This window comes from Anas acuta, chromosome 2, assembly GCF_963932015.1.
Source record: "Anas acuta chromosome 2, bAnaAcu1.1, whole genome shotgun sequence".
NCBI lineage: Eukaryota > Metazoa > Chordata > Aves > Anseriformes > Anatidae > Anas > Anas acuta.
In genome coordinates, this window is record NC_088980.1 from 62,228,600 (window position 1) to 62,255,123 (window position 26,524).

At 40.3% G+C, this 26,524-nt stretch overlaps 1 protein-coding gene across 3 annotated transcripts in view; it reads left to right on the forward strand.

The window, feature by feature from the left end:
* The first annotated feature begins 1,086 nt into the window (after positions 1–1,086).
* Positions 1,087–26,524, forward strand: part of NPSR1 (neuropeptide S receptor 1) — a 62,231-nt gene continuing 36,793 nt past the window's right edge. Inside the window, exons 1-2 of one of the 3 annotated variants that reach the window (XM_068670412.1) lie at positions 1,087–2,632; positions 15,210–15,342. In XM_068670412.1, the coding sequence (XP_068526513.1) occupies positions 2,360–2,632; positions 15,210–15,342 (406 nt within the window). In that variant the 5' untranslated portion in view covers positions 1,087–2,359. The remainder of the gene's footprint in view (positions 2,633–15,209; positions 15,343–26,524) is intronic. The other 2 variants (XM_068670414.1, XM_068670413.1) reach the window with 2 other exon arrangements.

Here is a 26,524-nt window from a genome sequence, read left to right on the forward strand (position 1 = left end):
TGACCTTCCTCTTCCAAGGCCACTCTATACAGATTTGGATAAACATGTTGTTTTTTGTTTGCTTGTTTGTTTTTAATGAAAAGCAATTAACTTGTCAAATTGTTAGAAGCAAGAAATATCTCATTCTCTTTCTTTCTGAAGCCTGATAGCCTTATTTCTTCTTTGCATTTAATATGATTATGTCTAACTACTCCAGGGTACAGGAAAATACAAACAGCAAGAATCTAAATATTTTTGCAGTTTCTTTCCAATACAGGCTAAATACAGAAAAGCCAACTCTACTGTAAATTCTGTACAATATATATACACACATATATATAACCTTGAGCCTCTGCATTTCAGACATGCCTAATTTTTTAAACTATTAGATGCATCTGAAGGTTGAGATCAGCTAAATTTGGGGAAATGATCAACGGTATTAATCTCCTGATTTCACTTTTTGTTTCCTTCTCTTCCCAGTAAGGAAAACCATGCTGTTATGGAGAGACACACGATGCATGTTGCAGGTCTCCCCCCTGTGTCTGCACATGGAAGATGAGCATAAAGCTTTGTTACACACAGCAGCTGCAAAGAGTTCTACTTAGCTTGCACTGGAACCATTTATGCTCTAGTTTTCCAGTCTCTTGGTTCAAAGCTATATTTGAGAAATACAATTTTGTGTAGGTTCTGAGACCAAGGTAAAAAGAATGGCCAGTGAAGTGGTGCCTAAAACAAGTCTTCTCTGTTCTTCTTCTGAATATTCCATTCTCTTTGCTTAAAGATTATTTTCAAAATTGTTTAATATTTCCTATATAGGAAGCATGCTTATGCTGTGGTGTAGTAAAATAGTGAGACTTAAAAAGAGAAATAGGTTAGGTTAAGAGAGTAAAAATCACATTTTATTATATATCAGAAAAAAAAAATGTGTTTATATAAGACATATAAAAACATTAAAAAAATAATTTGAGAGCATCTTTTGTAAAAACAGTGGGAAGACTCAATTTCTCTCTATGTAAAACCACCTAAATCTCTTCAAGCACTGAAATTCTCAGAGACTTTTCAAACTCCTGGCTGAGGAAAACAAAGTCAGTTGTAGGAATCAATCAGCTATTCATTATCCACCGAGGAACTGCTGGGATTTGAGCTTGCCTGCTATAGGCTTTTGAGATTCAATCAGTAAAGTCTTTTATTTCTCCATTCATTCCAGGGGTATTCAAACAGTTTGCTTAATCTTGGGAATGGTGAAGGGTGGAGGGAGCAAACCCATATGTCAAATTTCAGATTTTTTTTTTAGAGGCTTAAAAAATAAGAAGATAAGTGTTTTTTGTTTGTTTGTTTTTGTTTTTGTTTTGTTTTGCTTTTCCCTAGAGAATTAGTTTAAATATAGATATGGTACCACAGACAGTCCATGGCTTAAAATGTTGTGATCAACCACAAAACAAACAAATGAACTAACAAACAAAACAGCATTTCAGCAAAAACAGCCATCAACGAAGCAGGGCAGTGACAGTGACAATAATCGAAGACAGAAAAGGTAAGAGTAATGGAAGACCTGAATTACCTCTTCTTTTACCTGAATTACCTTTTTAACACCATAAGCATTACTTACAGCAACCAGCTGGCAAAGCCACAAGAAAAGTCACTCTTGATTTAGTCCTGAGAGCTGTGCAGGATCATGTATGTACTGAAAAGCTCCTTAGCACCTCTAATATGCTTGAGACTACCATCTGTGTGGGAATGAGTGAGCCAAAAAAATCCCAAAAAGACAACATTCAGGGCAGGAAGTTTTAAGTAAGTATTGATCACTGGTGCATATAGATCAGTGCTGGTTCTTTCTCTTCATGAATGGTTCTAATTATCTATATGGGCCAGGACCAATCCTCCTCTGGATGACTTCAGCATATTTTGGCAAAGCCTGAATATTGTTTGGGCACCCAGAAGATTCTCCAATTCCTCCAAGCTTCTGTCCTGCAGGTAACAGGAGATGGAGAAATTGAGTTGGTGGGACATGGCTGTGAAAATAGACTGAGTACTGCTTATGATTGCTCTGTCCTGAGGCAGAGCAACTCCACTAAGCTGAACAAATCCTGGATGCACTAAATGTGAGTTTGTGCCCCAGGTTCATGTTTTTACAACCATGCCTGGCTCCAGAGCTGGCATCTGTGGATGCCAGAGAGTCCTGAGACTACAAGGCATATGGATGAGTCCACATGTGCTGACTTTCTTACCAGCTGCTGGTCCAGCTGCTGGAAAGAGCATGTGGACGGCTGTTGATAGAGTTATGCTGAAAGAGCTCAAAGGGCTGGTGCCAGCTTGGCTTTTTTTTTTTTTTCTTCCTTTGCTTTTTTATTTTTTTATCACTCAGCTACGCTGAAGCCTGATGCCTCTGGTAGCCAGTGGTGGAGCAGTGAGAAGCTGTTTTTGCTGCTTTGCTTTTACGGGAGAGACTTGTCTGCGTGAACTCTTAGGAAAACAAGCACCTAGACAATTCAAGCAGAAGCCGGTGATGGAGGTCAGCTCCACAGAAGCCAGCAGCAGGTCCCCAGCTGGCACCGGCTGGCTGGATTTCACCCTTGTCACCTGCACTGAGACAGTGACTTTCACTGAAGTGGTGGAAGAAGAGGAGTGGGGATCCTTTTACTATTCCTTCAAGGTACAGCCAGCGCATTACTTTTCTCACAAGCTGTGGTGCATTTTCAGCACCTCTGCAGGGAGGCAGCTAGAATTATTGAACTTTTTGCCTTTGTATTTGTGGATTTTGCCCTCCCAAGACAGGTGACAGCATATGTGAGGCATTTACTGAAAAACAAAAGAGTTACAGGATTTGGAGTTCAGACTTGCAGGTCTTAGCCAATTGTCTCCCCTTAGAAGAGAGGGTGGTACTGCTTTTCTAAAGTGGCATTGTAATTATACATGCATCTTTAATCAAAAGTGCATATCAGTTTAACAGATCTTGTACATAATTTCTTCTAGCCATAGTCTTGACATAAGGAATTTCTTTTCAATTTTCCATCTGTAACAAACATCTGCACACAAGTGAGACATAATTTGTGTGTGTGTGTTGGCTTCTTTGTTTTAAAAACAAGAGGGACAGGTTTTAATTAGTTAGCTTGTTTATTTGTTTTCAACCTGAGAGGGGGATGCAGCATCTCTTTAAGAACATACAGGATGAATGATCCAGTAGTGAATGCTGTTGAGTGACACGAGAAGTGTATTCATTCATCGCCCAAAATAAACATCACCCTTGCAATATGTGAATGTGGAAAAAGATGAAAGAGGTACTGAGTTACATCTTTGCTTCAGCTTTCTGTGCCTGTTGTCACTGCTTAATTTCATGCCGTGTGTCATGTGTCACTTTACTGTAGTTGTATCAGTTATGTTCAAGTTACTAAAAGGGCTGGCAAGAAGTACACTGCCATTCCCTAAGGAGCTTCACTTTCAGACAGATAGGTATAGGCACTCACCTTGTCTGAGAATATAGTTGGTTATCAGGAATACATTCAGAATTTTGATTTCTAGGAGACTGATAATACTCTGGTACAACGCACATGGGATCAAAGGAGTTACCACTGGCTTTCACCTCTGCTAAGGAAAAAGTTTATTTCTATTCCTACAATTCATTAATTTGGGTCTCATTTAACATTATACTTTTTTACTTTTTTTTTTTTTCCTTCTTGCTAAGACAGTACTTTCTTATGTGGGATGTCAAGGGTGACAACTTTCTGTTTTCCCTTTTTATTTTTATTTTATTTTTCTCTTCATGTTAGACTCCTAAAAGGCTCTTGAAAAAACAACACAAGTGAGGAGCAAAACCTTTTTTTACTATTTTTTCTTTATCTCCTTTCTTCTCTTCACACTGAGGGCTGTAAATCTGAACAATGTCATGGGAGCAGTATTTTATAATGGTAAAAGTGACAAATTAATTCCATGATTAGAAAGTCCCCAGGCAGAAAAAAAAAAAAAGCTTCTTAATAGGGCAGAATAAGTAAATTACAATAATTAGGATACCATGGATAGTCACATGTGCTCGTCTACTGCTAAAAGAAACTTGATTCAGTTAGCTGAGAGCTTCTCATTATACTTGCACTCTGCTGCCTGATGTCTAGCTCTGGCAAATATAGCATGAACTTTGCAAGGAGGTTCACTGATTTCACATCAATTACCAGATGCTGATACTCATGGAAATATTTTGACTCTGGAGACAAGTGACAGCTGGTGTTGCTGCTGCAGGAAAGCAGGAATAAAGCACCTGCTCTGACAACTACTGTGCAATGAAGGCAGGGCTCCCTGCCAGCAATTTCAGCTCTCAGTAAATGCTCACATGTGGAAGGTGCTGCTGATACCTGCTGCCTAGGTTGCTTGTCCTCCACCAGCACTGCCCACGCTCTGGGTGGTGGTCATGTTCTTATCCCATCCAGCAAGGGAGACATATCCTTCCTCTTCACAAGGCTCTGGTTAAACAGCTAAGGAAATAAAAGGTCACCTTGGAATGGGCTGAATAGATTAAAAACCCATAGAATTTGAACTTGGTGCTCAAAATATATCTACAAATGAGGCTTTGGCCATTTATTGGGATTTTCAAACAAGTCGTGGCCCATTGCTAACAGTAAAGGAGACTGGACAAACAGTTACCACACAGGTGCAGGTTAAACAGACAGTCTGAGTGGCTGTGAAGCAGAAACCTCCAGGATATGTTGGACATGGTCTGTGCCTGTGGCATGTGGGGACTTGCCACATGGCTCTATGTCCAACACAAAGCAAGCAAGTGCACCTATTTCTCTTTGGGAAACAAAGAGTTTTAATCTACCTTACCAAAGGTATAACAGGAAAACATGATTTAAATGAATAAATGGAGACTAGGGAGTGATGCTCACACAGTAACTGCAGCAATTCCTATGTTAATGATTCTTTTAAGGATTTTACCCAATATCAGCTCTGTAGGGTATCTCATACACAGCTCGAACTATGAGATGAAAAGGAAGCACTGTTTTCTTTTTTTCTTCCCATGCTTCAGAAGGACTACCTGTACCCACCTACTGGTACTGTCTGGTTTACACCATGGTGGCAACATTGCAGAAGTAAAATAATGTGACTCAGAGCTGAACCATGAATGCTTCCCTGCTACCTCTTTCAGAAACATTTTAATTTCTCTCCACACCTCTTCAGAATTTAACAACTAAATCCTGTGCTGCTTCAATTTAAAAAGCATTTTGCCAGTTCAATTAGCTTTCTTCTTTCTTCCTTTCTTTATTTATTTGCTGGGAAATGGACCATTTCATCCGCTTGGAGGAATGTGCACTTCCCTTCTGGTAGTCATTACTGTAGCTGCTAGATGAGGCTTTGCCCCAAAAAGCTGCATGTGAGTCTGCTGCCATGCATGATAGCCTTGGAGCTGGGGTGCAGTTGTACCCTTTAGGGGAGGACCAAGGTGTGTCATGGGGTGTGAGAGGTGAGCTGGGGCTTCCCACAGCAAAGACAGCAGCTCCTACTCACCTGCAGACAGGTCTTGGTGCTGCGTGATGGCAGAGTCGCTGAAAGCCCAGACCTTATCTCTGCCTGGGTGCCTTTACATGAGGCATGCAGGTAGCTTACTGTCTTGATCCACAAACTCTAGAAGTCCTGTTGGCTGTGTCAGCACCAAATTCAGAACAGATGTGCAAATTAGTATTAATTACAAATCCAACTTCCCAGGCCAACGGAGAGTTCATTACATCCCTTTACAATCTCCCCCATATGCATTTAATCTATGTGTAAAAAGGCTCTAAGCAAGTGTCAACTGCCCTCTGCCAAATACAGTAAAATGAAAAGATCAGAGATTATCTGAACACCTGTGGCCTCCCTCCACTTCTGGAGTCCCTTGGCTCTGCATACCCAACTCTCGGGGACCTGAGACACAAGGTGCAAACTAGAAACCTGCTTGGAGAGCCTGGGGTGAAGCCAAAATCTCCAAATAGGTTCAATGCATCCTGCTGAGAAAGGAGTACCTATGATCAACAGGGCTAGGGGTCTTCATCAAGGCTGGAGGAAGGACCTCCCCAGTCCCCCAGTAGCTCTGAAGCTTAGGCAGTTCTGAGTAGTTTCATTTATTTTAAAAGAAACTCTGTTGGTAAATGAGACGCCATACTTTTATGCAACTGAGTAAAGGTTAGGGTGCTCAAATGCAGAAAAGTCCTAGTCATTATTTCTTCTTTGGCAAGACTGTGTTCCCACCACCATCTCCTGCCTTCCACATCTAGTACCTTTCCTTATTTTGTTTCCTGATGTGTAGATCTGAGTCTCCACCTGTGCAGCAAGGTACAAGAGTTTTGCTGTTTTTACACAAAGTTGTCTGGGAATCCCAATCCCATGCTGCCAGGTGAGAACCCCAACCACTGGGCCAGAGGTTGGTGCCATGATCCTGGTCCCTGTGTTGTGCAGCATCACCCCAGCAGGGACACCAAAGGATCAGAGCTCTCAGGAGAAACAGCATGCACATTAAATCCACTACAAATGATTACAAAGGATTTTTCATGAATAATTAAAATTCCTGTCCTTTTTTTCAGGAAGGACAGACAGTGACCATCCTCCTCCACCCCCCCCCCCCCACTCCCACCCCAGTAACATTGCCAGTATCTGCATGTTGTAGCGCAGGTAGCTTAGATATTAAACAGGACTGTAGAGCCATGCCGGTGTAAGCACAAATATAAGACCACATACTTATCATCCACAGAGAATAACGTTCATTACAAAGTTCAGGACCTACCACCTCCAGCAAAGAGCTGAGAAGACCGGTGTGCAGAGAGAAGGTTTACATAGGCTAGTTTTGTAAAACTATCAGGTAAGAAGGATGTGGTTCCAGGTGCCCTCAGAGCCTAAGCCAGAATCTGGGGCCTTATCATTTCATCAAATGCTGGAGTCTCTTATCTCCTGGAAAGTATTTGCCTATACTATTGCTCATTCTGATTTTACAGCAGACTGCACAAAGCATCTCATCCTTGAATACATAAGAGAAAAATATTAATGTGTGCTGTCAAATTTCTGGGGTAATCTCTGCAAATGCAATCATACTTTTTAGGAAAATAGGCAAACCAAATAATTCATAAGTGACTTTGTTATCTTTCAGTGGAGGGAGAGGAGGAAAATTAAGCCTACACAAATACAGTGTCAGGAACTCCTTAATACAGCCGATGCAATATGCTGTGATGAGTGATGTTAGTGCTGGACTGTCACACTGAGAATGAAATAGTCGATCACCTTCTGAAACAAATCTGCAATGCTCTGGGGTGGGCTGGCTTCATCTACTAGCTTAAAGGCAGCACAAAAGTGAACTGACTATATGACAGCCCAGCTTTGGGTAGCTCTGAGACAGACAATTAAAGCAGTTTTATACTACCATCCCTCACACTTCTGATTTCATGGTTCGCACAGCCCATAGGGTTCGTGTCTGCCTCTCCTATAAAATCAGACCTAGAAAATAATTTCCTTAGTTTGTGAGGTGTTTTAATTAGGCACACTTAATCATCTTACCCCTTTTTGTGATTAAGAAAGAACAGTGTTTCACAGTTTTTAATAGGGTTATCAAGATCATACAATTATGGATGGGCTATTGAGTGACCTAATATTATGTGTTCTTGTTCAAAATATTATATGAAAAAATAGATAGATAGATACATTATGATAAATGTATATTTCCTGATGAGATCAAAATTTGCAAAAAAACATTTAACTTCTGTGGAAACTCCCTAGAGTACAACTGGTAAAAAACAAACAAACAAACAAACAAACAAACACCCTATAATAACTGAACAGTACTGTCCCAGCTTATTATCCATGTAACAAAACACAGCAGAATGGTAAATATGAACCATCTGCTAGGAAAATTGAATTATTGCTATATGTTATTGACTAATAATCTTCCGCTCTACCCAAGTCACATCTATGGAGGATTTGAGGGCAGGCTAGGGATGGCTTGTTTAGCTGTTATTGGTGCTTAGAAAGATCACAGCAATTCACATGCATTAAATGTTGCCCACTGAAGTGACCCTGCCTTACCTGCGATGGTGAAGTGAGAGATAAGAAATATATTTTTTAAAACTGGAGATTCACAAATATACATACATACACACACACACATATATATATATATAACATTACCAGATTTCAAATAGGTTTGAAAGTAATTTTAGTCACATAATTACCCCTTTGTTTGAGATTGTATGTTCTGATTTAGTGAATAGGTTTCCTTACCTAGTCGGTTTCCCCAAGTCTAAAATGTAGAAAATATTTTAGATTTTCCTTTAGGTAACACATTGACATCCACACACTGAGCGTAATACCATACTGATACCAACTCATGCAAAACTGCTTCTCAGATTTGGCAGAACAGAAAACATGATCTTGGGTCCTTTTCTAGCTCTGCCCTTCTTCCAGGCATAAAGTCACATGGAGAAGTGACTGTTGCCAGCATCTCTGACATACTGTGAAGGCCTCATGTGGCAACACTTCACAGGATTGCCAGAATAACCTACAGCCATGTGCTGGGAAACTAACAGAGCCATCCTGTTAGAAATCATTGCAGTAAAGCAGCCCCTGTGCAGAAGAAGGTATGAAAACCATCAGGCATGACCATTGCGTCTGCTGAATTCAAAGCTCATGCTTGACTCAGAGAAATGTGAGATGCAGATTGAGTTTTCTTTGCTAAGCTTGCTTGGGGACATCGGGGTTTGAAGAGAAACCTCTTAATTAATAGCCAAGGTCCATCAGAGGCAGGGGGGGGGTTTGCCCCAAGGCTTAAATGGGAAAGCAGTGGTCCAAGAGACAAAGCTGAGGCTGAACTAGTATTTATGCAGTTTGAATCGTGCTCAGTTCCAAGCCAAGCTACCAAAAAAAATTCAACTCCTAGAGGTTTTGTTGCGATGCCCAAATGTCTTCCTCTGAAATTCAATCACAATGGAAGCACCTTTAAAGAGAAAAATATAAAACTTAGCTTTGAACTGACTCTTTTCTCACTTTGCTATCTCCACAAGTTTTCTCAGACCTTTTTTTTTTGTATCAATCAAATTGCTTTCACAAATTTTTAAGAGCCATCTTGTGTGTGTGTTCTATAATGACATTGTCTCATTTTTGACTTGCTAGATGGAAAATGTTCTTTCAAAACATACTTATATTATAGGAACGGCCAGTACAATTTCTGCTACTTGTGACATCTAGGCCAAAAGATTTCAGTTATCTTCCAGGTTGTTTAGTGTGTTTCTTTCTTTTGAGACATAGTCCATCTGCAAATGAATTAAGTGATCCAGACACTTATTTTGCAGCTTTTTCTTCTCCACAGATGTTCCTTTCTTCTTCTTCTTCCTTTTCTTCTTTTTGATATTTTATTTATTTTTACTCTTTTTTATATTTCTTGAGAATTAGGAGGTGGTTTGAATTAATCATCTGAACTTTCACATTCATATGCTTAATATTTGGTGTATGAAGATTATTTCTAGCCTAAGTATTCCTGCTGTTCTCTCTCTTTTGGTAAATTATTGTTGACTCTTATTTTGTTCTCTCTTGCCAGTGAGAACTGCTATCTACAGATAAAGTATATGTAACACACTTAAAGCTTATTTTCAAACAGATTTCTGTTGTTCTTTTCACAACCTAACTTGTGTTGAAAGTTTCAATATAGGAAGACAGATGGATGTTTCCAGTTGGCACTTTAACCAAGTTTGTTCTTTTTTTTTTATCTCTTAAAGAACCTTTATATTGTGTGTAGGTAAACACAACAATAGTTATGGGCACTTTAATGTCATCACACTTTACTTTTGACAGCTCATTGTTTAAGATGATCACATCCTAGCTGAAATTCTTCATCTCAGACCTCTGCATAAGGTTTAACTAAATGCCACCTAATACTGTTTAAGTTGCTTTCCCTAAGACTAAGATATTTGTGTCCTTCCTGTGCCAATAGCTTTACAACTGACTTGCAGGGTGACTTTTAATTTACATAGAAATTTCCACAAAGATCTGAGTTGTTTATGTTTCTATGATACAATACATAATATAGAACTTGTGCAAAACTATCATCTGAATACGTCTGCCTTAAAACACTTCAGTTTTAAGTATATTCCTTAAGAAAATAGGCCTTATGCATATTTGTGTGTGCATAATTCAAGTTGGGAGGGACTTCTGAAGGTCTCCTAGGCTGACCACTCAAAAGATAATTCAAACAATACCAGCTTGCTCTGGTGTCCATTCATATTCTGACTATCTTCAGAGATGGAAATCCCATAGCTTCCCTGTTCTCCAACTCCAGTATTTCACTATTCCCATGTTGATTTTTTTTTCCAGTATATCTAATCAAAATGTCCTGTGTTCAAACAGGAACACATTCAACAAATCTCCCATTTGTTGCTTCTCATTATGAATTCCATCTTAGAAACAAAGAATATACCTGGTTGTCTGTCACCCACAAAGATCATTGAATCCAGCTTCTGGCTCCACACAGCAATCCCCCAAAATCAATCCCTATGCTTGAGAGTGTTGTCCAAACATTTCTTGAACTCTGACAGGCTCTATGCCATGACCACTGCACTGGGTAGCCTGTTCCAGTACCTGACCACTCTCTCAGTGAAGAATATTTTCCTAATATCCAGCCTGAACCTTCCCTGCTGCAGCTTCATTCCATTCCCTTGGGTCCATCTTCTCCTAATAGATAAAAGACTGCAGCAGTGAAACAGCCTCACCTCTTTCCCATCCAGGCCAAGAGCTCCTCTATGATTCTGCTGTGTAGAATTCTGGCAGTGTGGAACAGAGGTTTTCTTTCTTTTACTTTTTTTTTTTTTAACATATGTTTTTTTACAAATTATGAATTGTGTCAGAGGTTGTACCAATATCTTTTAGACTCCTTAATGAAGTTGAACCAATTTTTGAGCCAGTCTTTTTTTGATCTCTTTCAATGTTACAGTCAAAAGTACAATTTATCTTAGAGGTAAACAGATGGTAAATCCCCAAGTGGAATCAGTCAAGATGCATTGCACCCATCTGCCTCAGGAAAACTAATTCCCTTCCCTTCCCTTCCCTTCCCTTCCCTTCCCTTCCCTTCCCTTCCCTTCCCTTCCCTTCCCTTCCCTTCCCTTCCCTTCCCTTCCCTTCCCTTCCCTTCCCTTCCCTTCCCTTCCCTTCCCTTCCCTTCCCTTCCCTTCCCTTCCCTTCCCTTCCCTTCCCTTCCCTTCCCTTCCCTTCCCTTCCCTTCCCTTCCCTTCCCTTCCCTTCCCTTCCCTTCCCTTCCCTTCCCCATTTTTTTGTTCCACCCTACGTGAAGGCAGCCAAAATAACAAATATGTCCAATGTATTTTCAGTATTCAAAATTCAGTACTCCAGATCTATAACAGGATCAAAGTAATGCAAAACCTAGAGTCATCCATTTGCTTACCTGGTCTGTAATTAAAGTGACTTTTTCAGAGGATGAGAAAAGACTTTTACTTTTTTTCCTTTAGGAAAGTGCAATGCAATCTACTAGTGGTGAACACCATATTGAGCATACCAGTTCCCCAATCCCCAATTTAACAAGCAGATTTATGTGTTCTTTTTACATGTTAAGAGCATGTTCCTTGTGAAATTGCTTGCTTTGCTCCATGATTACATCTCAATTGCTGCAGTAGGTTACACCTGTAACATTATTTTTAAATAAACAAAAGGTAAGCAGTCAGGCTGTTTGCGTATTCACAGATCTTAACCAGCAAGCAAGAAAAAGGTGCTCAGACACATAAGTCACTACCCGCCTGTGATAAGAGGGATCAGTGCCTCTTCACCAAACTGACCAAGAACACAGAGCAGGAAGGCAGCAGGTCAGGGGGACTTGAATTTGCTATAAGCATTCTCACCTTACATTAAGGGACCAGCCAGTCTCATTAGGAATGGTGTTAAACACTTTCCATTACTATCCCCTACACTACAGTAAGTCAAAGATTCAACACTGAGAGCCTGCAGGCAGATTTCATAGGTGAATTTTGTCATTGGTACAAGATAAATATAAATCATATTATAATAAAACTAATGCCTACAACCCATATGGATCCCTTCTGCCCTGGGATGGTACATGAACCGTGAGTGAATGACACACAAGGCTCTTACGGATGGAGTTTGTTGCAAATATAAAGCACAATACACCTCAGGCTAGACTTATTGCAGCCTATGAATTCAGAAATTTTCTCAGAGGAAAAATAACAAACCACTTCTACAAGCAAAGGAAAATGCACACACTCTTCAGCCAGGTTTTCTGGCTTACATTTCACCCATGAAGAGGCTTGCTTCATTGACTTAAGCTGGTTTTAATCTTAAAGCAAATTAGAAAAACACAAATATGTGCTCCAGATGTCAAGCACTTCTATGCTTCAAACAACAGTTTTGTGGAATAGTAGCATATGCAACTCTTATAATCAAGCCAAGGAAATTCTCTCGACTTTGATTTGTTCTGTGACCTTAACCAGGTCACCAGCATTTTTAGTTTTTCTAATCTAAAAGTACTACTTGATGACACCAGTCTCCCTCACAGCATTCTTGTGTAATGTAATTAGTAATGCCCATTGCAAAAGCAGCCCTCACTGAAAGCTTTTACACAAGGGACCTGGGAGACGTTATTATCTTTCTTTTTATTCAAAATACCTTTGATGTCTGTGCGAGATATTATTAAATAATGTTTTTTGTTTGTTTGTTTGTTTTGTTTGTTTTGTTGTTGGTGTTTTTTTTTTTGCATTTTTTTAAATCACCTTGCTGAAGGTTGTTACAAAAAGAGAATTTTTGCTTGATGAACAAACATGGCATGGAATAAAACCTCTATGTTTAAGCAACCTCAGTGTGATGAATAAAACAGAATTATAGAAAATGCAGCTGCACTGAAGTTAGGGATCAATCAGCTATAACTCAAACCTAAGGCTTACTTTTAAGGCTTTCATAGATGAAGGTTTCACTGACTCAATCAATTCACATATATTTGTAAGTCAAAAAAATGTAAATTAATTTTGGTTCACTGATTTTGGCCAATAAGCAGTGAATCTGAAGAGATAATCTCCCTTCCCACCCCACCCTCCCCCCCCCCCCCTTTTTTTTAACAGCAATATTTTTGTGTCTTAAAGGCTATGCTTGTCTTTTCCTGCAGTCAGCTCTTTCCTAGATTAAGTAATTTAATTTGGTCAGTCTTTTTGCCTGGCTATATCTTCTAGAATGCTGTCACCTCATCGCCCTATGCCTCTCTTGAAGCACAGTGCCCTGAAGTGGACATAGTACAGCAGCTGGGTACAGCGGAGGGGTCAGAGCAGAAAAAAGTGACACTTGTGTTGGTCTCCTGGTGGTGGCGATTGTTTATCAGTATAAATATAAATATAAATATAAATATATCCTTATCAGTATACTATAGGAATACTGAATTTCTTTCAAGAAAATGTTCTCCTGACTTTATATCACAGAAAATGGGAGCAAGTCTTGTCCCATAGATCTTCACACGTTAAAGATCTGTTTTGAAATAGAAAAGACAAACCAAACCCTGAGGAGAACATGTTGATTTCAAGGACAAATGTGATATAAAATCTTAGGTTTTGTTTGTTTGATTGCTTGTTTCTGTATTTACCTTCCAAATATATACCCCCTTCCAATTTCCGTACAACACAAAATGTATAAGCGTAATTTCACCATTGCTGTCCCGATTGTTTTGAAAGGGACATGCAGACATGAAAAATGGGTGCTTTTTTTTTGTTTGTTTCTTCATCTAAAAGTTAAGCATTCAGCCCACACTGGTTGTCTTATGTAGGTGAGTCTATAATCAGTGGAGACAGGCCATCCCAGGGTAGGTGAGATGGATGATGACTCATGCCTGAGATACGGCCATTACCCAGACTACAAAAGCCATTTAGAGTAGCTGTCTCTCTTTAGAGCTTTAAAGTTTGGTGAGGTGGCCCTAATGGCAGATTATACCGACAAAAGTTATCATGCTGGGAAAAGTGAAACCATATAAACATAGCCTTCACTGTGCACTTAGACTAATCCCTGGGTTTAGAGAGCGCAGCCTTGAATTGCTCATGCACTGCATCTTGCCTTTCCCGCACACCCACATAACTCACAGGATACCATCACCACCTACCTGGAACAAAGGTGGCTGAGGACCGTGGGCCACAGCTTGCTTTCCAGTAAATGAGGGACTATGGATGCTGGCTACTGGTTCTACTGAGCCATATGTGTATTTTTTCTCTCACTGACTATAATAACAATGTATATATTATTGCTGCTGGATACTTCAGGATTTTTTTTACTGCATTCCCCTGCTCTGTGCCCTCCAAACTGTTGCTGTGAAAAGTGCCTTCAGAAGAGCAGTAGAACTATCTTCCTCCATGACACTACATGCATTACACAAGAGAGGTTTTGTAAATGACAATTTTGCAGAAATACAGAGTATTTTCTCCAAGCTGACCCCACGCTCACCAGACTCAGTGCTTCTCAAAGCTGGCTGGCTGATATGGAGAAAACGAACTTTGCAGTCTCACACATCTAGAAGAAACCTACAGAATAGCCACTGGAAAATAACTAATCTGCATTTAGAGAAGACAAAATCATTTTTGGTAGGCCAAAAGGGGGGGGAGAAAACTGTGTATGCACTCACACAAAACAAGCAATCATGCATATGTACACCCTTGTTCTTGCAGCCAGAGGATCCTGATGCTTTGAGAATGTGCATAACTGTTTTTCTTCTTTTCTTTGTGCACACTACCACTAGGGGACGTTTTGTCCTCACGTATTGCTTGCTATGCAATTTTACTTTTCCTTGCAGTGGGTCATGCTTGCTTTTCAAACTTGTTGCACATCTAGATCATGGAGTGGATGTCTGAATTTTATAGGGTTTGTGCATGACCCGTACTCACTGCAGCTGTGAGGAAGAGAAGTATTTATTTCCCCCATTTCTCCAAAAGAGCCCATCTATCAATATTCCTTACAAAGTAAGGCAGTTGGTTATTTCACAGCTTGTTGGGGCAACACGAGAAAACTGAAGTCTGCCTCTCATTTTAGCATCCAGTGCAGAACATAAATAGTGATAGTGGCTTTGTGAATACAGAAGTAATATGCAGGCACTGCAAATAAAATAATAGACTATATATATATATATGCATATATATTAATTCTTCTTATCTCATTTGTCCTAGGTTAACTGACTGGCTTAATTGTAGTCACTACCCACTCACCTACTTGTATGATTTTTTATTTTCTTTTTTCTAATGCAGACAGAGCAGCTGGTAACTCTTTGGATCCTCTTTACTGTCACAATTGCTGGAAATGCCATTGTGCTCTTCTCTACATGGAGGAGGAAGCGGAAATCTCGAATGACATTCTTTGTTACACAGTTGGCAATCACAGGTGAGTATGGGAGGGAATGGGGCATCTGAATTGTGCAGAATCAGTATGAAAAAATACAAAAAGGTCTTGCATTAATAAGAAAATGCAAGTTGAATGGTGAAGAATTCAGTTGCCACCTAACATCCAGCTGCAGTTTGCCATGAGACAGATGGATAGCTGCTTATCTTAGGGCTCACTCTGCCTCTGATGTAAAAAGATGTTGCTAGATATACTAGTGTCTGTGTCAGACACAGCAGCTGCAACTCATGGATTTCACTGAATCTTATCTTCCAGTATGAATTTGCATCCACATGTCCCAGAAGTTATGTCCCCAGCTGTTGTCATGGAACTGTTCAGATTAAACTAGTTTAAGATGAATCTCTGGTGTTTTTCTGCTAAAACCCTTTCTAAAGTACTTCATTACAGTGTTGCTCCATCAATTATGCACTTGCATTAAAGAGTGAAAAAAACTTCCTGTAGTCTGGTTTAACCAAGTAAGGGAGAAAGAAAAATGCAAATGTGGAGAGGAATGCATTTGGGTCAGTTCTTCTTTTTTTCAGTGGGAATAAGGATTCTGATCCAATACCTTTGTAGTTTTTAAATGTAATGGAGAATGTATAGAAACCTGGTTTGTAAACTATCGATCTCAGCAACTAGAAATGGAAATGAGCATAAGCAGAACATTGTTTCTCTGTGGCCTTGACTGGGCTGAATTTATGGGGTTTTAACAGTTTCCCAAGGGAAAATGTGTACTGTTTCTATAACAGTGTCTTGCTACTAATCCCTGCTTACAAGACAGCTGTGTTGCTTTGCTTGTGTATATAGGATATATTTATATATTTTCTGTTTTTTTTTTTTTTTTTTTTTTTTTTTTTTTTTTGTAGGATATGGTAGGAATTATAGCAACATCCAGTAAACAGCTATTTAATACATGTGTTCCCAGCGATTTTGAGTCCTCTTTTGATGTCTGTTGTATCTATTTAAACTGGAAAAGAAAAGGACTACACTCCCCAATTTTTAACATATTCTTCATAAGTAAATGAACTCCTGCCCGTGGTCTCAACCATGCCTATCCAGGGCCTTGTCTTATTTGAAGAACAGCCTTCACCCGAAACAGTTACAACAAGGTGTGCAAAGTGATGCAGAAGGACTGGCCCATAACTACAGGCAATGTAAGAATTAGTTCAGGATGAGGAGATGAAGGTTTGCAGTGACTCCTCTTCAAAAGAGCTGACGGCTGTTTTTTGTGTTCATATGTAATAAAAAGTTTCACTTCTTATCTTGGTTGTGACTTCTATGTCACTTCCTTCATGTGCCAGTGGTATTTGCCATCAGATGATATATGTTGACACAGTCTCACAGCACACTTTGAAAGCTGCAGTCACAGATCATGTGTGTCAATATGAGTTTCAAAATAGCCCAATGCCAGGTGAATATACAGAAGATGGTAAAAAGTAACCAGACAAGCAGTAACATGGGACAAGAGCAGAAGAGTATCTGAAACCTCAGATGGACACTGTCCACATTCTAACTGATGGCATCAGAGAACAGAGTACTGGGGACAACTGCCCTGAGAAGGGTTTTGTAAGTGAGATGAATGGAAAATGGCCCCATGTGTCCATCACACAGAATGCACAAGGGCCAGTCTCGCTGCCAGAGCAAATGCACAGGTCAATGTGGTAATAGGAGATGGTTCTTTATAGGAAGAGCTCAAATAAACAGCAAAGGGCTTTGTCTAAGTAAGAAAACACATGTATTTTCTGCAGCAGATGAAGAACCAGCATTACATCACAGGTGTGTAGGTCAAAGGAATAATGCAAGAAGCAGACAGAAGTGTCTTGGCCAGGACTGATCAGGAGAAAGTTGGTCTATGTGAGGTGTACCAGGAGACTACTGTTGTTGCTGTGCTGGGTAAGGGCCTCAGAAGGAGTTTTGGACCCATAAGAAAGGCTAATTTTTTGAGTTAAGTGGAGGTGGATGGAGAGCTATTTGCTGGGGATTTGAATACAGTCTGCATGATGGGAGGGGAGGGGATTGCAAGTGTTGTTTTGAGGAAGCTGCAATAACTAATGACAAAGACAAGAAGGCAAATATCCCATTAGAGGTGGGTAGCACATAATGTTCTATAGCTTATGTTACCATGTTGACAAAGGTCTGCATGTTAAACTTGCTGGTTCTTCTGACTTCCCCTTTCCTAAATTTATCCCTGGCTTTCAAAATCAGACTACAACAGTGCCTGAGTTCAATGGTCTGATCTATTTCTTATTATACGAATTCACAGCAGAAAACCCACTTGACATTCACATCTGCAATGTGAAAAGAGTTAACACCACCTTGAAGAGCAAGATTCCTTTCAGGCAATGTTGACTTATTTTTTTGTGGCACAGCAGTCAGACCTCTAATTTATCTTCCCTCACCAAGAGTTTCTGTCAGTAATTTGGCACAAAGAAATGACTTAATTCCTGAAATGGAGCTATTTCACTTTCTTATCTTCAAAAATATTAATAAGAGCAAAGCAAGCTGGCAACAGTCATCAGCCTTTCACAACAAGTTATGAGGTAGACACAGAATATTATGAAAATACTGGCTTGTCACATTGCTTTGATATGCCAGGCGTATTTAAATCCTACCAACTAAAGCCTAATCTCCTGGCAAACAGTTTCTGCTTACTCAATCTTACTACTTCCATCTATTTTTGGATTGTTAAAATATTTATTATTTCTACCCTAGTAGCAAGAGAAAAGAATAATGGATATAGCTTTATCAATGCAGGCATTTCAAAGCCATTTAAAAATTTCTTTTCTATTAATCTGTGGCTCGATACTTGAATAACATACTCGATTCTCATGTCTTCCTACTAATATAGTACTAATATCAAATTAAAATATAGCCTTTGTGTTAGAATAAACAAGGTATTCAAAGCAAATTATGCATAATACATGAATAGGAAATGTGCACTGTTGTTCTTCTTGACTCATCGCCAAGCCAGATGCAGAAGAGAAGCAAATAACTGATTGAGGCTTCTTTCAATACCACCAGAAGTCAATGGTCTCACCCACTTGGCAAATTCACGGATAAGACACGTACTTAATCCCTCACTACACTGCAATTCAACATGGTGCTGGCGGATGCAGGGATCTATAGGTATATGAGTAATATCTTCCACTTCAGCATAAAGATATTGCTGAAGCCTGGATTCAGAGTATATTTCATATTAAATACATGCCTATACAATGCCTGTGTCAGTACTGCATTTAAATCTGTGTTTAACTCTCAGATCATGCATAAATCTCTTTGAAATTATCTGGAAATTAAGCACCAGGAAATCAGCTAAGAGTTAACAGCTGAGTTGAACAATAGTACTAATCACTCAGCATCAGCTAATTTAACAAAAAAGAATATTGCCATGTTTGTCTTGTGTTCAGCTTGCTTTTGGGTATATGTCTCCTATCCCCTCCTCCCCCAAATGTTTCTCTTAGAAACAAGTTCTTCTGTGAAGATTAAAACTAAAGGTAGGTTTCCTACAGATTTCTATCTCCAAGGCAATTTAGTTTCTCAGAAAGTGTAAGCTTTGAAGATTACCCTGTTGGAAGGGTATTTCTAAACACTTTTTCCCAAATAGATTTCTTATGAGTTTAACACAACTTATGCTCATGGCATAGCCATCTCTACTGGCAGGAAACCTCTCATATCTCCCTCTACCTGATGCCATTTCACGTATGTCGTGGTTTAACCCGGCCGGCAGCTAAACACCACGCAGCCGTTCGCTCACCCTCCCCCCCTCCCTCTCTGGGACGGGGGAGAGAAATGGAAAGTGAAGCCCGTGAGTTGAGATAAAGACAGTTTAATAAGACAGGAAAATAATAATAACAAAATAATAATAAAATAATAACAATAATAATACAATGGTGATAATAGGAAAGTAATAATAGTATGTGCAAACAAGTGATGCACAATGCAATTGCTCACCACTCGCTGACCGATGCCCAGCCTAACCCCGAGCAGTCCGGCCCCCTCCCCCCGGCTAGCCACCCCTATATATTGTTTAGCATGACGTCAGATGGTATGGAATACCCCTTTGGCTAGTTTGGGTCACCTGTCCTGGGTCTGTCCCCTCCCAGCTCTTACTGCACCCCCAGCCTGCCCGCTGGCAGGACAGAGCAAAAGGCTGAGATGTCCTTGGCTTAGTATAAGCACTGCTCTGCAACAATTAAAGCATCGGGGTGTTATCAGCACTCTTCTCATCCCAAGCCAAAACACAGCATTCCACCAGCTACTAGGAAGAAAATTAATTCTGTGCTAACTGAAACCAGGACATCTATCCACCCCTTATTCCATACCATTTATGTCATGCTCAGGTTACACTTTTTTCCATACATTCTAATTAGTCAGCTATAGTAATCATGGTAGTGATAACATACAGTATAATATACTATTTAACATGGTACAATTCAGTTCATGGGCTATTCTCACCCAGTATTAAATCTCCTTGAGGTACACACCGGACCTCTCCGTTCTTTTGCATCACCCACCAAGTGTATCCAGGTCCCTGAGCGAAAACAATTCCACGAATAGGTTTGCCTTTTCCTGAGGCAGGAGTAGCCCAGACTGTTTTACCCAGCATATTTTTTACACGCACTACAGGAACTCTATCCCCATCTACAGTACGTAACAGGTTTGATTGGGCAGGTCCAGCTCGGTTGGTAGATCCCCTAGTATTGACTAACCAGGTGGCCTTTGCCAAATGCGTATCCCAGTTTTTGAACGTCCCAGCGCCCATTGCTTTCAAGGTAGTCTTTAACAGGCCATTGTATCGTTCAACTTTCCCGGAGGCTGGTGCATGATAGGGGATGTGATACACCCATTCAATACCATGTTCTTTGGCCCAAGTGTCTATAAGGTTGTTTCGGAAGTGAGTCCCATTGTCTGATTCTATTCTTTCTGGGGTGCCATGTCGCCATAGGACTTGCTTTTCAAGGCCCAGGATGGTGTTCCGGGCGGTGGCATGAGGCACAGGATATGTTTCCAGCCATCCGGTGGTTGCTTCCACCATTGTAAGTACGTGGCGCTTGCCATTGCGAGTTTGAGGGAGTGTGATGTAATCAATCTGCCAGGCCTCTCCATATTTATATTTCAGCCATCGTCCTCCATACCAAAGAGGCTTTGACCGTTTGGCTTGCTTGATTGCAGCACATGTTTCACAGTCATGAATAACCTGTGCTATAGCGTCCATGGTCAGGTCCACCCCTCGATCACGAGCCCATCTGTATGTTGCATCTCTACCTTGATGGCCTGAAGTGTCATGGGCCCATCGGGCTATAAATAATTCACCTTTATGCTGCCAATCTAGGTCCACCTGAGCTACTTCAATCTTAGCAGCCTGATCCACCTGCTGGTTGTTTTGATGTTCTTCAGTAGCCCGATTCTTGGGCACATGAGCATCTACGTGGCGTACTTTCACAGCCAGGTTCTCTACCCGAGTAGCAATATCTTGCCACAATGCAGCAGCCCAGATGGGTTTGCCCCTACGCTGCCAGTTGTTTTGCTTCCATTGCTGTAACCATCCCCACAGGGCATTTGCTACCATCCATGAATCAGTGTAGAGATAGAGAACTGGCCATTTTTCTCGTTCAGCAATGTCTAAAGCCAGCTGAATGGCTTTCACTTCTGCAAACTGACTCGATTCACCTTCTCCCTCAGCAGCTTCTGCAACTCGTCGCGTAGGACTCCATACAGCAGCCTTCCATCTCCGATGCTTCCCCACAATACGACAGGACCCATCAGTGAACAGGGCATATTTCTTTTCATTCTCTGGCAACTGGTTGTACAGTGGGGCTTCTTCAGCACGACCCACCTCCTCCTCTGATGATATCCCAAAGTATTTGCCTTCTGGCCAGTCCATGATCACTTCCAATATTCCTGGGCGACTGGGGTTTCCTATTCGAGCCCGCTGAGTAATCAGTGCAACCCACTTGCTCCATGTAGCATCAGTTGCATGATGCGTAGAGGGGACCCTTCCCTTGAACATCCAGCCTAGTACCGGCAATCGGGGTGCTAGGAGGAGCTGCGCTTCAGTACCGACCACCTCCGAAGCAGATCGAACTCCTTCATATGCTGCCAATATCTCAACCTTTCGGGCCCCACGTTGGGCGCCAAAAAGGCTGTCGTGGTTTAACCCGGCCGGCAGCTAAACACCACGCAGCCGTTCGCTCACCCTCCCCCCCTCCCTCTCTGGGACGGGGGAGAGAAATGGAAAGTGAAGCCCGTGAGTTGAGATAAAGACAGTTTAATAAGACAGGAAAATAATAATAACAATATAATAATAAAATAATAACAATAATAATACAATGGTGATAATAGGAAAGTAATAATAGTATGTACAAACAAGTGATGCACAATGCAATTGCTCACCACTCGCTGACCGATGCCCAGCCTAACCCCGAGCAGTCCGGCCCCCTCCCCCCGGCTAGCCACCCCTATATATTGTTTAGCATGACGTCAGATGGTATGGAATACCCCTTTGGCTAGTTTGGGTCACCTGTCCTGGGTCTGTCCCCTCCCAGCTCTTACTGCACCCCCAGCCTGCCCGCTGGCAGGACAGAGCAAAAGGCTGAGATGTCCTTGGCTTAGTATAAGCACTGCTCTGCAACAATTAAAGCATCGGGGTGTTATCAGCACTCTTCTCATCCCAAGCCAAAACACAGCATTCCACCAGCTACTAGGAAGAAAATTAATTCTGTGCTAACTGAAACCAGGACAACGTACCTTGCAGACCCTTAGTGGCTTTAAGATTTTTGCCCCTGACTGAATTCACCAAGTGGTTCAAGAACAAAGAGTAGGGTCTGACAGACCAACAAGCGACACTTACTGGAAATCATGCTGGAAATTTTCATGTGAAATAGGATTGTATTCTATCCAGTTAGATCACTTCCCCCAGCTCTACCAAAAGAAGGCCTCCTTAACCCTACTCTCCAAATGTAAAAGCAGCTGATAAGAGAATATATATTTTTCTATTAACAACTCAGTTATTTGAGTAACATGAGATAGTAATATATTGGCTACACAGTCCGTTCAATAAAAAATATTATTTGACCAATTCTAAAACTCATCAAGGCATGCAAAAACCTCTTGTAAAAAAAAGTATTTATTTGTTCGATATCCTTCATCCAACTACTAGTGACAGAGGAATGTATTTAATTATTTTTTTTTATTGACCAAAAGTGTACATGTCTATGTATAATTCTGGGGGGGTTTGTTGTTGGGGATGGTTTTTTTGTTTTGTTTTGTTTTGTTGTTTTTTTTTTTCATTTTTCCCCCCAAGTTAAAATCAGGAAAATTGGAGTTGGAAATGTCATGACCATTAGTTCTGTAAGATTTCTCCAGCCCCATAATTAAGAAGTCAGTACCTTAGGAATGATATTGAATTCTGTTCATTATTGGGGATAAAAATACAAGGAGGCACTTCACCATGTGCTTAACTTTAAGCCCTAAGCCAATAAACTTAACTGGGAATACATGCTCATTTAGGTATTGTTATGGTTGTAATGAAGAAAGAAAGTAAAAAGAATGTCAGCTAACTTTTATTGTCACATACATATATGCAGAAAAATAAAAGACCTGAAAAAATGTTTAGCTAGTCTAAGTTGTGGTATAAATGCCAAATCCTAAAGGATGACTTGAGAATGACTGGAAAAAAAAAAAAAAAAAAAAAAAAAAAGTATTTTTAAAAGTGTCTCCTTACATCACTTCTACATTCTTTGTTTGCTTCCAGGAAATTGGACCACAGAAGGTGGTCTTGGTCCTTAAGAAAATGCACTCATTTTGTTTAGTGTTTAGTAAAAAGGCAGTACACCAAAAATCTGCTACAGGAGGATTACATGGATATGGACCCTTCTGAAGTAGGAATTATTTCATTTCTGTGCTGCTTAGCCACTGAATTCTGTAATGGCTTTGGTTAAGACGACTGAAGGCAGAGCCTGCCAACTTACCTACACTAAGTTAGACTATTATGATGGCTAAACATGAAGAAACACATTGACTTCTTCTCCTTCTCCTTCTCCTTCTCCTTCTCCTTCTCCTTCTCCTTCTCCTTCTCCTTCTCCTTCTCCTTCTCCTTCTCCTTCTCCTTCTCCTTCTCCTTCTCCTTCTCCTTCTCCTTCTCCTTCTCCTTCTCCTTCTCCTTCTCCTTCTCCTTCTCCTTCTCCTTCTCCTTCTCCTTCTCCTTCTCTTCTCCTTCTCCTTCTCCTTCTCCTTTTTTTTTCTAATTTGTCCGTCTGCCTAATCTCCAAATATGACCTCCTCAGGAAGCCTTGGGTAATAAAACTATACTAAATCTACTGTGGTACTGGCAACTTTAATGGGCTGTACCTTTCCTCCTTTAGTATTCCTTCCTAGTCATTGTGAGTTGAAAGAATGAAGATGACTTGTTACTTCCTGATGTGTACAAAAACTTAATATAATAGCACCATTAACAAAATTAACATGTAGAACCATATTAACAGATAATTCTCACTGTTTCAGCTTTTCATCTGGAAAATGGTACTTGTAATATTTCCTCACTTCAGAGAAATCTTGAGTATAAAATCATCAGTTTTACAAGTACCTTAGGTATCACAATGATAATGAATATTGGAAGTTAATTGCATAGAGCCAATTAGTTTCTAATTCAGCAAGTCTCATTATTGGAGGTGGACTTTTGGCAGCCAAAGAGCCCATTCAGTTCCCAGTAATACTGGAAAACTTACACCTTGCCAACTGGGTCTTGGCTAGACCTTGCCACTGATTTATGTGATTGCCTAACCGAGATACAGAAACAAAATGCAGAATGATGAACTGAAAGACAGTTTATTCCAGCAATCCCCAGACTTTTGTGGCTTTCTCCTCTTTTCACACCTCTATTTTCTGCTTGTATTTTTGGAAAAACATGAAGACTGAGTAAAAATTAGAGGTGTCTGTTGTTGTTTTTTTTTGTTGTTGTTGTCTTTTATGTTAAGAAAGTATTCTACCTGCTGAAAAGAAGATTTGGAAGAAGTTACCTCTCCCCCCCCCCCCCCCCAAGCTGAGACATAATGCAGGATAAGATAAATGTGGTGGCGTCATCACACGCAACACCTCATAGTAGCACATGGAAAACCAGACTGGATATCCATTGCTAGTCCTGGCAATTCAGTGCCACCTAACAAAAACTCATATTCTCCTTTGATTTCTAAATAAGATCTGAAGACGAGTCATAGTACCCTAGATCATAATAAGTCATCTTGGGCATTGATGCTACACAATTCCAGTTTTACTATACTCTTAGGTTTCTTTTGTGGACAGCCAGGAATATTTCTGTATGTATATCTATTCTGATATCTCCAAACCCAGTCCTCAATTAGACGGGGTAAAAAGCAGAATATCCTCACAAGTTAGGCAAGGAAACCAAAAGTGAGCTTTAGCACCAAAAGTGAGATACAGAAAGCAGCTTTGTATGAAGGAGAAGACAGTCTCTTAGGGAGAATATAGACCTTCATTTCACCTTGTTTGGTCATACAAAGGAAAATTGTCACAGAAAACAAAGATGATCCCATGTTTCAGAGGTGAAATCATGAGGCTAGAGGTCTGGCAGACAAAACTTGGCATCCTGAAAATATACTGCTCTAATCCAGACTACTAGTGTCGGAAAAACAATTAAATATATAATAGCAACAAACAGCCTAGTTATACAACTTCCTTGCAAGTTTCCTTTAAAGTAAAAGAAACTGCCTTTGGTGCAGAATGAACTTTCTCTGAAAAGATCTTGTACTCCCACAAGACAGGTGGAAGAAGGTGACTTTGGATGACTGGCAGTAGTACTGAGGTGCAAAGCAGCTGGATTGCATTTGCTTTCTAAGTAGATAGGTAAGAGAATCAGAGTCAAGGAAGCATGCTAGGAAAGGCAAAGAAACAGTGATGGAGCTGATCTTGACTCAGTAGCCAGAGTTTTGTTCTAGAATATGGTACTCTGAAAAACAGGCTAGTTAATACCCTGCAGGGTGGCTTTTGTAGAGGTGGAACACTCCCTGAGAGTGTAGAAACGTGCTGTAAATTTGCTGAAAACTAATTCTGTTTTTGCTTCCAATTCTGAATCAAAGTCAAAGTGTTTTTAACCAGCCCTGACCAAAGCCTGTGGCCTCTAAATTTTGCCTCCTGCTCTCTGACTGTATTTTTAGATTCCTTCTTAATTGCTCACTGGAGAGTCCAGGGCTGGAAACAATATGCCCCTTTGCTGTGACTCTGTCAATTGCAGACCACTGCAGTAGGAAAAAGTAGTGCTGGCACAGATGCAAAAAAAGCTGAAGTGTTGTATCTCTAACAGCAGAATGAAATGTCCCTCCCATTAGTGGAAATATAAAGATAATGATCTCTCCAAATTTGCTACTGGAAGCAAGAATGGTCATCCACTTAAAAACCTTGTAATGACTGTTATTTATATAGGTTACTTTAATCTTACAAATGCAGGAACAAGATGTCCATGATTCATGGCTTATAATTAATGCAATCACAGACCTCTAGGCAGACATCCTTAAATGAACATTTTCCAGGCTGTTGTGTCTGAGCAGTGGTCCTCAGCTCTGTTACAGATAGCAAAAACCACACTGCAGCATAGCTTCAGACATTGCTCTCATGTCCTCACACGCAAGGGTAGCTCATGAACAAACCCTCTTAACCCTTTTCTTAGCCATTTGCTTAATGTACAGCATGCATATCCTGTACTAAAATGCTCCAGGAGGGGACTGCTCGCATGTTCACCATCCGTAGTTGTTCAGAGCAGTATTTTCAAAGTGCCCACTGATACAAATGGTATCTACTCTGAAAGTGCAAGACAGCAGGCACTCTCCCAGGTGGCCACCAGTTCCAGTACCAATTTCAGGAAAAGATATTGCAATGTGCTGTTGTTTTTTTTCATGTTGCACATGACCACCTGGGACCCTGAAAATTTAGCAATGAAGATGAAATGTCTTTTTCTCATCTGCATATCAGTCACTATAACACTCTCAGGACAGAAATATCTTTATTATTATTTTTTATTTTTTTTATTTTGTAGAGCCATAACATATTTTCAGTAAAGGTGGGGTTTCCTGTTCAAAGCATGTAAGCCTTTCTGTATATAAACTGTATGTATGTAACAGCTTTTAGTCTACAAAACCCTCTACCTCTAAAGCACAAAATAAAACCAGTGCCA